The 13,203-nt window shown below is 51.3% G+C and overlaps 1 protein-coding gene across 3 annotated transcripts in view; it reads right to left on the reverse strand.

Annotated features, from left to right (window-relative positions):
* AXIN1 (axin 1) overlaps positions 1-12,716 on the reverse strand; it is a 77,263-nt gene extending 64,547 nt beyond the window's left edge. Inside the window, exons 1-2 of one of the 3 annotated variants that reach the window (XM_038186939.2) lie at positions 12,441-12,716; positions 9,568-10,539 (exon numbers count right to left, since the gene is read on the reverse strand). In XM_038186939.2, coding sequence (XP_038042867.1) covers positions 9,568-10,445 — 878 coding nt within the window. In that variant the 5' untranslated portion in view covers positions 10,446-10,539; positions 12,441-12,716. The remainder of the gene's footprint in view (positions 1-9,567; positions 10,540-12,440) is intronic. The other 2 variants (XM_027468898.3, XM_027468901.3) reach the window with 2 other exon arrangements.
* Positions 12,717-13,203: the final 487 nt, after the last annotated feature.

A 13,203-nucleotide genomic window follows, 5' to 3' on the forward strand; every position in this document is an offset into this window, starting at 1 on the left:
ACAAAGGAGGCAGCTTTTGCTTTTTCTTCTGCTGTCAGAGAGCAGGATCAAGCAACCGAGGAATGAAGGGCGATGGTCTTGGTCCAGCGCTTGCAGATCAGCACGAGACACCCTGCACACACCTGAGCTTGCCAGCACTCCCAACGGCTTTGTTTAGTGACTTTGCTCAAGAAGAAGCATTTTTCATTTCCTATGGAATAAATGTTATGACAGTCACATGGACTGAATTAAAAGTACAAAGACAAGCCTTCTTAGCAAAAGACCTTAAGTTTTTATTAAAAAAAAAACAAAAAACAACACAAAAAAAACATGCCCTGTGGAAACCCAGTGTGGGTATGACCATAAGGAGAGCAAGAAGGTTCCCAGGTCACGTTTGACAATCTTTTGAAGCAGGAACGAAGCCTATGTCCGAAGGAGACATTTCATGATGCAGCCTGTACAGAGCTTCCTTTTCTTCACACTGCCGCAAATGTTACAGCGCAAGATCTTGATGTCTCTGCTCGGGCACTCTTATTTATACACAATAAAGCCCTTGTGCAGGAGATCAAGGCTGTATTTCATTGATTTGACACGATAGTTAACCTGTGAACTTTGCTCCTGCTAATAGAATAATTTCTATTTGTTGATTCCTCTTTTGGGATCCTGGAGGGCAGCAATCGCTTCGGCCCCGCGTTCATTTGCATGTCTGGTGCCAAACAGTTCCAAGGCTTTTACGTGTGCCTTTTTTTGTGTGAGGCACATCCGAGATAAAGGTAATCAAAGCCAGCAGCTACAGCAGGAGACCCGGTTGCTGTGCCTCTCATCTCGGATCCTACCTGCCAGTTCCCAGGAGCCCTTCTGAGACGCTGCTGCTCCTGGCTCCGAGTTGTGCCTCTCCTATGAAAGCCCGGAGAGGTCCTCAGCTATCAAATGACCGATGCCACATGAATGCACGCGCAGGCCCCAGCTCCCAAAGCAACGCCTGGCCCAGGCTAGGAGCAGCGGCAGAACAAGGAAGCCACTCTTCCAGATAAACCTCGCCCAGTCTGAAAAGCTGATTGCCAGCCAAGAAAAAGACCAAAATTTACGATTCAAAAGGGTCAATCTGTTGAATGCTAAAGGCATGGTTTTCCAGTAGAGCTAAGACACTCTAAATGTGGCCTGCTGAAAAAAACCCACAAACAATTCCATCCCCTCACACCTACTGCTCTCCTTCCCCCAGCGCCAGCAGTCATCTGAACACACCATGAGACAGAATGACAGGGTACTATACCCACAGAAACAAACAAACAAATGACAAGAACAACAAAAAAACAGAAAATGGAGAGAGGGAGAGGTCTGAGACTCCCTCGGTCTGCGATGGGAGAGGGAAGATGTGGGGATAGGGGGTAGAAGGAAGAATAAAACCCAGCAGCTCCTGGTCATTAGCTCTGGAGTTAAGCCCAGGGACTAATACGAGATCCCAGTGCTGACCATCTCAGCAGGATATTTCTTGGAGGTTTTTTCCTGCCTCTACCTGCTTTCGATCAAAAGAAGTTGAACATATTCTAACAGCTGGTACTTTAAGGGTGAGCTGTATTTTGGGGGCCTTGGCACCAAACAACTCCAGATCTTACCAGAAAATTTTACTCCGGAGTCTTCAGAGCAAAGATCCAATCTCCACGTGGGTTTTACAGAATTTGGATACTCTGATTTAAAACCACAGCGGCTCTACTTAGATTTCTCACTGCCTTACAACAGAGAAGAACCAGGACAGTGAGTGACCACAGCTTTGCTTTTCCACACGCGCGTGACCTGCTACAATTTAATTTTCAAGCACAGCTCCTGGAAAAGCAGGGAATCCAGAAGGGGCCGCCCTGCCCTCCAACCAGCGCAGCAGCCCCCCAGCTTACAGGAGCACTTTGCCCCGCACAGTCCCCAGTAACAAAGTCCAGGGACCAGATCACAGGAGGCATACGGTATTTTTGGCAGCTACATTTCTCTAGAACTTAAAACGTTTTAAAATGCCCATGAAACTGGCTGCACATGACTCCATCCTCAAATTTCCCTTGAAACAGGCAGCAGAAAGACCCCTCCGTGTGCTGACTGAGGCGCTGAGGAACTCCCTGCTGCTCGGGAGCACCCCAGCAGCACTGGGAACATCTCCTGGAGTGGCCGGAGCCCAAGCCCCACGCACACTGCAGAAAACAGCGAGCCTCGCGACAAACCCCTCGCCCCAGAGCAGCTCCCCACCGTGGGACAGGGTGTCTGCAGGACGTTGGTGCCATTTGGAGACGCCAATGCTACGAAGCTGCACTTCCAAGCGGAGCGGGCAGCACTCAGCGATTTACTGGCACCGGGATCGACGGCATCAGACTCGTTTTGTATCTGAGAGCTCAAAAGTGTAGCGCTCCTCTGGTGTTTTCCGACTTCTAAATTGCTGCCACTAAATAAACAGTGGAGTTATGACAGGCCTCTGTCACGGAAGGGATTGAGAACGAGCCACTGCCGACACACGGCCTCACCCACGCGGAAACGGCCCCGAAACAGCCCCAAAAAGGCCCCAAAACACGGGCACTGCTGCGGCCCAGCCCAGCAAACGCCTCCCAGCCCGCAGCACTGCCGCTGCCGGGGCTCTCTCCAAGTGTCACATCTTTTCAGGAAGATGCTCGGAATTACATTCACCAGCAATTTGACTTTTTAATCATTTCAATTACTGTGACTAAAACCCTTCAATCGGAACAAAACAGGGAAAAATCACCCCTCTCCTTCTGAAGCAGTCTGTCTAGCTTAACGGACCATGCCAAATCGTGGAGGTTTTTGCTTTTGTGGTCTTCACGTATTTCATTTAATGCAGATAATTAACCTCAGTTTCTAATTTCAAATCCTCCACGTGAGGAAGCGAAGTGACTGGATACATTCACTGACAGATGGAAAATTAAAATACTGCTACAGCTTCTCCAGGAGGCTCAGAAGGCAGGGCCTTGCAAAAGATCTTTCTTCTTTTACTTGGCCGATTAACTGTAATTTGCTTAATGGATTTGAGGATGAGCCTAATAATCCAATGATATTTCCAGGAACTGATTTAGGATATGAGCACCCCTGTTCTGAGACATCAAGCAGCAATTTTCCACACTACACACACAGTCACTTCCGAAACCAGATTTCTCTGCTGATTCTAATAAAACGAGGCTGATGTTTTATTTTAAAGACAAGGGAACTGCACAACTGGCCTTGTGCTGGGCAGCCACCAGGCCATAACCCCTGGGAGCACTTTCTGAAGTGCCAAACGCAGGGGTGGACGTGCCGGCAGCGTGCTCCAGCAGGCAGCTGCTGAAGGCAGCAGGCAGGGAGCGGAGTGCTCCTTGCTTGGCTCTTGGCAAGGTGCGCTCAGCTGGACAGGAACCGAAGCAAAACTGCGGAAACAAAAGGTTAAATGCCAGCAAGAATATTGCTGCTGCAAATAGCTCCCAGGGCGGGCTGGTGCTGCACACCCAGGGATGGCAGTGGATGGAGCATCAGCAGGAATGTGGTATTTCCATCTTCCAGCTCCACAGCACAACGAGGGGACGCCGCAGCTCCAGCGGCCCCACACAATTGACTTTCCATCCTGCACACAGCGAGCCAGCCCCGGGATTTTGGACATCCGTGGGGATGCCCATAGCCCTACCCTACCCTGAGGCCAGTGTGTGCCCCTCAGCACTCCCACCTCTTCTGCAGTCCTTTTCCCACCAAGCAAGCCTGGCCTAACAGGATTTCACAGTCTGTTCTGATTGTTAATAAATCCAGGATTATTAAAGAAAGGACTATAAATCCAGGACTATTACAGAGAACAGATCCAAGAGGCAGTCATTTTTAAAATGTCCAATAGTAACTAATTATTCAAGGGATTAGTCCATTATGGAGACAACAAAGGAACTCTTAAAACATAAAGCCAAGTTAAAGTTGAACTGCAGATCAAAACCAAGGTGCCCCACGTGGCCCACCTCCTGGGCACACTTCTCAGTTTCTGGGATTGATTCATTTCTCATTCAGCTTTTTCGTACCCAATTCCTTCTGGACGGAGCAGAGCTTGAACCAGCCTGAGTTCCAACCTCATCCTCAAACTACAGCACTTCATGATTTGTGTCCTCATTGTAAGTACACATGAAAAGAGGAAAAAAAAATCTTCAAAAGAATTAAACTGCTTATAGAAGTTTGCTGCCTACAGTCTCTTGTGATTTCTGATCTCAGAGTTGGGTAGCAGGGGCTCCGGAGGCCTTCGGCTCAGTGGACAACCATCATCAGAGCTAGACCAGGTGGGCCTTGTGCTGTCTAACCAAGCTGTGAAACCCTAAAAGGTTGGAGATCCCCCCTCTCTGGCAGCCTGTTTCTGAGCTTTGCCATGCTCCTCGTGAAGGTTTTTGTTCCTGATGTCCAACCTGAACCTCCCCGGCTGCAATCCATGCCTGCTACTGCTTCTATCATTTCCAACTACCAGGGAGAATTTGGCTCCATGATACTTATAACCACTGTAAACTGCTGTTAAATCAACCCAGACTACTCACACCTAGGCAGCTCTCTTCAGCCCTCCTTGTTGGCTCTACACCACTGGTACCTCAGGAGCTCTCTTGCTGGTTCCTCTCTTGTTTCTCAAAACCCATCTTGATCTGTGGGATCCAACACTGGACCTAGTATACGCTGTATGGCCTCACCAGCACCAGAAGGACGGGGGGTAGCTCCCCTTGATCCTCCACTGATGTAGCCCTGAACTATTTGATGGTGGCCATCCGTGAACACCAGGATAACCACACCAGTCCCAAAGTGGTTCAGTATGACCACGATGACTTCAGCCTTTTAAAAGAAAAGATTTCTAACCCAAATAAAACTCAAGCAGAAAATAAGGTAGCTGGAGGAGGGGTGAAAGTGCTATTAATTTAATAAAAGAGTGCTAAAAGCTAAACTGTCCTTGCAAAGAAGCCAACTACTGATCCATAGCCAAACAACAAATGCACCACTTCTTCATCTTGATTTGTGTAGAGGCGAAGCTATGGGCACAAAAGGTATTCTTCTTCAAATAAAATCCATTTTAAAACTTGGCAAACGCCAGTACAAATACTTTACACTGTTAATGTAAGCATTTCCATGCCGAAATTTCATCAGCTTAACAATGTCTTTAAAAAAGCTGGCGTAACTTCTGTGCAAAAACACAATCCATCTCTGTCTCGTGTATCTTCCAGCTCTCTCAGTCACAAAATCACCGCTCACTGCCATTAGCATCAGACCCTGCCAGCCCTGGTAGAATCAGTAACTTCTCTCAAGAACGATGCAGAACCAAAACTTTTCTTTCTATGACTTGTTTGCTTTTTCATTTGGAAACAGCCACTGCTCTGCACATTGCTGTGGGCTGTAACAATTACAAGTTGTGTTGTGGGCCCAGCAGTTTTAATCCAAACCAAGACACTAGCTAGGATTTCAGGTTGCACCAAATTATTGCCAGAAAGGCAGGGTCAAAACTGGAAAAAAATAAATAAAAGAAAGTTGAGGAAATGTTAACGTAAAATATTTAAACATTCAACTTAACGTTAAAATTATTTGAAGTGGCATGCAAATACTGCTCCTGGCATCAGCCCTCGACTCCCACAGACCCAGCACAACCGAAGGAGCACCAGTGCCCCAAGGATGCAGCCACGCACCCGCAGCTCCGGGTCCCGAAGAGAAGAGGTGTAGAAGAAAAGAGGTGGCTTCCCTGGTAGGCTTGTCTTAAGCCACTGAAACTTAAATATGTTAAAAACCAGACACTCCTATCAATGTTTCCCAGGCTTGTCTTGTGCCCTGGCACAGAAAGGGCCCAGGCTCCGCGCTGTCACACTCACAGCTTTATTCAGCCAACCCCAAACTCTTCTTTCTGCCATCCTATATAGGTGTAGTCTTTGCCATCAGCTTTTTCCAAGCAAATGGCCTCTCCTGGCGCTGCAGTAGCCTCGCTCAGAGGCACGTGTGCTGCTTCTGCCATTAAAAGCAGCGCCAGCAGGGCGCTAACGTTCACCTGAACTCGCCTGGACACAGACTTTTGCACCTCCAGTCTTCCACTCGCTCGGCACAATTAGCACCAATTCCTTTTGAGTCAGAAGAGTGCAATTTAATGTTTAATTACGAATGAAGCAGCGAACCTCAAAATCAGGTCTGCCAGCTAAATTTCAGCTTCCTCCCGAGGCAGGCCAAACTCATGACCGTCGGCCTGTTTTGCACCCTAAGCAGCAGGGCTCCCACACCTCCCCTGAATCAGGCTCCGCTGCTGCTCTCGCACAGCCCCACATTACTCACCAGGGTTAAGGCAAGTCTCAGGCTAGAGGCTGTCGGATCCCGCTAGAGCCTCCCTCAGCTGCTTCTCTACTCGCTCCCTGTGTGCCCCGTTACGAAGCACAGGCTGTCACAGAGACAGTTCTGTCGGAAGAACCAAAACAAGGCGCAGAACCAACCCAAATCTGCAGCCTGGCTGTCCAAAGAAGGCAGAGCTGCTGACACGTAACACTGTGAAAAGAAAGCAAAGGCAACCTCTGCGAGCACTGCTCCCTGCAGAGCTTTGGGAGTGCAGGTTTTGGAAGCAGGAGTGGAAACCCTTCTGATGTAAAGCTAAAGAGAGGACGGAATAAACCCATGCAGACAAAAGATGCAGCTGTGATGTGCCAGTTTGGCCACCATGTGCCAAATTCCCAGATTTTTAGGCCGTGTATATTTCACTGGAGTGCTTGAAAACCAGCCTGCAGGGCAGTTTTGAGGCATGGGTTTAATTTTTGCTCCTCGTATCTGAAAAACCCAGTCCCAGTGTGTCAGAAGAAGGTTAATGAAAGATTTAGCCGCGCTCACAACCATGTTAGTGTTGGTTTCGGAAGCTGTGAGTTAATGCCCAAGATCTTCGGGGGTTACCCTCTTTGAAGTTCACTGATCCATAACCAATGTCCAATTAATTTGCAGGAGCCTAACTATAATGACTATTGGCCTTTTCCTACGCGTACAAAAACACAGTGGGTAACAGTGATGCTTTTCGCTTCGGGATATTCTCCCAGACATGCACGCTCGCACACCTTCCAAACACCCAACGCCGGCAGCGCGCTGTCGCCTGCACTTTGAGCAGCTTTCACTCGCACGAGCACACAAGCACCGCCTTAAGATTTATAAACTTTCTGCTGCAAAAAGTTTGGAGCTGTTTCAAGATGCTCATTTGCTAACAGAGAAACGCTTCTATTGCATTTGGTCAGATTCCTCTTTATTTAGTTTCTGTGGAAGCCGAGGAAGAGAAGTTAAATCTTGGGAAGATTAAATAGGCCTTCAGATATAATGTGAAACAGCTTATTTCAACATTCCCTCAAGAACAGAAATGAGAAATTCTTCCACACACATGCACAAAAACTGTGGAAATTCTCAAAATAAATTGGGACGCTGCCTTTCAAATGGTCTGTGCAGCTATCGCTTCTTGCTGCAAGCAGCTCCACCAGCTTCCAACGCACTTACTCACACAATAAAGTAAATAAAAACGCTCGCAGGATAAAGACGCTCCTGGTTAAAAAAGTCTGTTTGAGGCAGCTATTTCTATACAACATTCAGGAAGCAAGTTATTTCAACCACAGGGTCTAGCACAAAGATGAACAATCAACTCCTAAATTAGTATCTCAGCAGAATTTTAGAAAAAAAAAAATGCATCAACTACACCGTTCAGCAGCACCTTGCACGGTGACGCTCTGGACACTTCTGCAGCTGACTTACCAACATTTAAAAAAACCAATCACTTATTTTCAGGTACTGACTCCAGGCTCAGAAATGACTCCTGCTCTGGTGAGAACAGTAAACACCTCCATGCCTCCCTTACCCAACAGGTCAACGGAGTGTCTGTAGCCACAATGACAGGCTGTTGGACACAACAAATTAATAGCAATATATTTTTTCTGACCTCCATCCCCTAGGTAAAGGTTTATTTCACGTTGTTCAATCTGGTACGAAAATGCCCAAGACTGAGGAACTCCACTCCAAAATACTTCTATTCCATACCACATTTGTTAACCATTTTAAAATCTGGTATAGATATACTCAGGTAATGGGCAAACTGCGTTTTCTTCCTGAAGTTTGACCTGAGCAGTCCAGTATTCCAGGTAGGTTTTTGCTACCTGCTCTAGAACGCAAACTAAACACACCTCAAGTCAGTTATTTTCAATCTTAAGGCCATTATCGCCTACATAAAAAGATACTTAAATCGTGGGCTTTTCTAATCCTTCACTTAGGGTAAGTACCCAATCGCTTGTTGAAAACCCACTTTAACAAACATTCAGGGTTTTTATTAACTCCCCAGGAAAGTCCCAGGACCCTGGGATTTTGTTTTTCAGACTCCTGATTAAAACAGCAGGAGTTCACATGAATTCCCATTTTTTTTTCCGGAGTTTCACATGCAACATCCCCTCCTCAAAATCTGTAAGAAAACAGGAATCAAAATGAAAACATTTCACCATCTGAAACGCGCTGAGACCTTGCACAGGGCGGGATGCATTTCCAGCTGCCAGCCTAAAGGGATGGCTGAGGGAGATTAAACACAGAAATGCTTTTCATAAGACAGGCGGCTTTGAAGAGGACACTTCAGCTCCTTCATTTCGTAATCTTCACAAAGTGACAGATTTTAGCCTAAGCAGGTCTTAGAACAAGGAGATTTTATTTAAAAAAAAAAGTAGGAATGTGTTCTAGCTGCGTTCTGTTGATTCAGCAAGGGTTAGACACACACACACACTTATTGATCCCAGAGAACTCCCCGCTAAGTTAATTGTCTGGAATTTTTACTGAGCTCTCAGCAAGTTTCAAAATCCGTGTTGGCTGGAAGTGGGTGGGGGACCCAGCAAAAAAACACAGACTGCAGAACTGTGCAACTCCTCCAGAAAAACAAAACAAAACAAAAAAGCAATTATTTGGAGGGGAAAAAGCAATTATAAGAGGGGAAAAGCTGCAACATGGAACGATTTTAACTGGATTTGGCAACCCCTACTTCGATGCTGCTAGAATTTGCTATCAGAGATCTCATGTGCAAAACTGTACCGTTCTCAGGGAGCATTACAGACCCCATTTGACCCACAGAAATGTTACAAACACTAGGTTATTTCCTGCAAGCTTCCTGCAGCCTCTTGTTGTGGCTCATCACAATTTCCTTGTATATTTACAAGAAGTTTTACCACGAGCTTCACTTGTCTGCACTCCTGCAACTGATTGCCGACCTTGTGCCGCTGCAGGCTAACAGCCAACCTGAAACTGCAGCTCCCTCGGCTCCCTCAGCGTGCACAGGGACTGCCCACAGCTCCCACCTACACCCAGACCACGCTCAGGAGCACTTTCTTGCAGCGAGAAACGTGCTGCAGAGGTGATTCAGGGAGATTGGACAGACACGACCCAAGACACCCTTAAAATAACTCGCATTGCATTCAAATACAGCTGCATTCCAGCGTAACATCCATGTGATGCCATCCCATACCGTGCTGATGCTCAGCCAGCCTCAAGCACTCCCAAACAAACGTCCTCATCCTCCCTTTCTCAGCGCCTCCAAACTCACAGCAGCTCCCTCAGGGCAGCCCGGAGGCAGCACAGAGCACGTACCTGAACTCCCTCCCCTCGCTGTACCGCCGTGTCGAGCTGGCACGTTGGGTGGCCGTCTCCAAAAGCAGCTTCTGGGTGAGCCTGCTCGAGGGGGCAGAGTCCCTGCTGGCCTCAGGCTCGGCGTCTTGGTCACATTTCCACTCCTCATCCTCATTCAGAGTAGGCAGATAACCAGGTAGCCCCTTACCTGTCCCAGACCCTGAGCTCGGATCGCTGTAAATTTTGGGACTTTCCCCACCTGTCCTTGTGTATTCCAAATAAATATCCGACTTAAGGAACAAAGGGTAGGTATTGTCTTCTATCATGCACTGAATCTCAGTTTGGGCCTGGTCAAACATGTCAGGGTCAATCTGTAGTTTCACGACACAGTCTTTAATGAAACTTTTTGTGGCTGGTTTGATCTGCCGGGACACAATGCCATTGTTGTCGAGAATGTATTTTTTGTAAATGGCTTTTGCCAGTTTGAGTCTTTTTTCCTCATTGGACACGCACGGCTCCAGCTTCCTGAAGCCACTGCAGGCAAACCAGAAGTCCAGCAGATCCGCACAGTCCTCCTGTTTCAGGAAAGTCCTGAAGAGGTTGATACCATCTTGATCATCGAGCAAGGAGTGCAGCGACTCAGCCCACTTCAGGTAGGGTGGAGTTGGCGAAGCACTCCCCTCGGGCTCATATCCCAAATCCAAATCAGAGCGCCTCGGCGTTGCGGTGGACGTCTCATTTCTAACAACATCACTTTTGCTAGAGTAAAAACCGTGGCTAACTGGCCTTGGATCTGTGGACACGAGTTCACCCTCCTCACCAGGAACCGGCGGCCTTGGAGCATCTTCAGTGAAGCTTCCTCCAAGGTCCAGAGGGAAGCCTTTCCCCTGGATATTCATTTTTCTGGCGTTTGCTCACACAGGAACAAAGGGGGAAGAGCTGAGACCTCAGATCACCGATATCTGTAGTTCCACTGTGAACGAGTTTGTTCTGCTGAAACAGATGAGAAAGAAATATGTTAAGCACTGCAAACAAACACTCTAAGATTACAAGGCGCTGATACTGCTCTGCATGATTACTGTACCGAATCCCCCTTCTCATCAGAATCAATGACAAAGCTCTCAGCAATTTCAGGGATCAGGATGAAACAGGTACCCTCTTCCTTCCTCCAAAAATGACAGAATATTCCAAAACTGTATCTAGCATCTGCCCCAACTGATAGCACTGGTGCTACAGTAACAGCCACCAGTTTCACATTATAGGTGTTTCTTCAGGACCTGGGATCTGGCATTCACTGGGTCCAAGAGATTTACACTCAGGTGCCAAGCGGTAACAGCCCACAGGACAGGCACACGGCAGCTTCTGCACTGGGATCAACTTCTCTGCAAAGCCCACCTGGACAGCACGTGTCCCAGGGCACATCAAGGCAGTGTGTTTTTACCTGGATACCAGCCTAGGAAATTCTCATCCCTAAAGAGGATTTTACATTAAGGCTTGGGAAAAAATATCCTGAAAGAACACCCAGTATGTACCAAAGCTGAGATCACACCTTAACCAAACACAGGTGGCTTTTGTACACCCCAGTGGCATACCACCGCGACATTCCTCTCTGCGTTGGAGAAACGCACTGCATCGCCTCATCTCGCTCCAGGGGAATCCAAACGCATCACTGACCCCAATATTTTGGGCATGCGAACAACATTCTTGCTTCCAATGGGCATGTCAGTACAGGACTTCAGGTCTGGCACCGTTTTTCATAGACAGAGGCCATTTAGCAAAGGTTCATTTAAGCTAACAGCACTGCACGCTGTGAGCCTGGGAAAATTTCAGGTCATCAAAGGAGGAGAGAATCACCCGAAGACGGCAATCGGCTCGCACACAGCGTTTTAAGAACAGGGCTGTGAGGCAACATGGAGGATGGGAGGCGTGGGGGGAGAAGGACAGACCCCGGGCTGCTGCCTTCACCCCCAGACAAGGTGAGAGGCGTTTCAGACCAGCTGCACCAGGTGCTCTCTGAAGGCCCATCCCGACGGAGCCGCTCTGTTCCTGAAAGTAGCCAAAGTCTTGTTTCACAGAGCACCACCCGCCCCAAGGCCCTGCAACCCCTGCAGCCCCAGCCGCCTGCCAAACCGCTCCTTGTGCTGGATGAACTCCACCGCACACGAAAACAGCGCAGGGAACACGCACCCCATCGCAGCCCGCCTCCCCGCGCTCGCCGCGCCCAGATGAACACATCTTTTGGATGCTCTGCCTTTATTTTTTTTTTTTCCTCCCTCTGTTCCTCTCAACCCAAAGCCACCGCCGAGGCTCCAGGTCCTCCCTCCCCACCGACCTGCGAGCCGCGAGCACCCCCGGCAAGGGGCGAGGGGAGCCGCGAGGCCCGGAGGCCTCGTGCCCAACCTGCGCCCACCACAGCGGGCACCGGAGCCCCCCGGGGCTGCCCCAGCGTGGCCCCGAGCCGCCGGTCCCGGGCAGCTCCGCGGCTCGGCTGGGCTGGGCTCGGGTCCCCCCCCTCAGCTCGTGGCGACCTCCCGGAGCCGCCGCCGCCTCCCGGCCCGCTGCGAGTTGCCCCGCACGCCGCCCAGGGCTCCCCGGGAAGCCGCTCGCAGCCCGGGCGCTGTCACGGCCCCCAGCAGCACCGGGGGGGCGAGAGCCGAGGAAAGGAGGAGAAGGGAGGGAGGCGAGAAGCGCCCCCACCGGACCCACCGCCCCCGCGGCCCGGCCCGGCCCGGCAAGGGCCGCCCCGGGCGCCCGCCCCCCGCTCTGAGGGCGGCCTAGCCCCGGCTCGGCGGCTCCCGGCGCGGCCCCGCTCCGCCCGCACGGCGGCGGCGGCCTCCGGCGCGGCCTCGGCGCAGGGCCTGGGCTCGGGGCCGCCTCCCCGCCCGCTCACTCACCCGCACGGTGCGGCGGCGGCGGCAGCGGCGGCGGCGCGGGGCCCGGCCCATGCGGCTTCAGCAGCGGCAGCGGCGGCTTCGGCAGCGGCCCGGAGCGGCGGGGGGAGGAGGCGGCGGCGCCCGGGCCGAGGAAGCGGAGGCGGCGGCGGCACAAAGCGGGCGGCCCGGGACGCCCATGGCCGCGGCCGCTGGCTCTGGCGGCGACACGGCGAGCAGCCAGCCCCGCACCGCTCCGCTCCGCCTGCGCCGCTGCCTCGCAGCGCCGGGGAGAGAGCGGCTCAGCCGCGCCCCCCGCGCCCCCGCCCGGTACTGCGGGGCCCGGCCGCGGGGGAGGAGCGGCCCCGGCCCGGCCCCGAGCCCCCGCAGCCTCCCCGGGGCCTCCTCTCGGGGTGCCGGTGCCCGGCCCGGCGGGGCTCGGGGGCTGCCGGGGCTCGCCCGGCCCGGGGAGGCGGCCCCGGGGATCGCGGGGGCCCTGTGGAGACCCCGGCACAGCCCCGAGCCGCTGCTTTGTTCGGCACCTGAGCAGCCCGAGGTGGGAGCGCAGTGTGGAATTGCCTCCCTCTCTCCTTTTTTTTTCCCCTCCTGCTTGCTCTGGGCAGAAGAAGCCCAGAGGAGCGCAGCCGAACGCCCTGGGCACGATGCAGCCCGGGGGAGGCTCCTGCTTTGGAGACCTCCGGTTCTGCGGCACAGCAACAGCTGGGGAAAAAGGCTGGGAAAAGGCCTCAGCCCTCGAAGTGACCCTCGAAGCCAGCTCGGTGGTGCC

Source organism: Anas platyrhynchos, chromosome 15 (assembly GCF_047663525.1).
Source record: "Anas platyrhynchos isolate ZD024472 breed Pekin duck chromosome 15, IASCAAS_PekinDuck_T2T, whole genome shotgun sequence".
In the NCBI taxonomy this organism is placed as follows: Eukaryota; Metazoa; Chordata; class Aves; order Anseriformes; family Anatidae; genus Anas; species Anas platyrhynchos.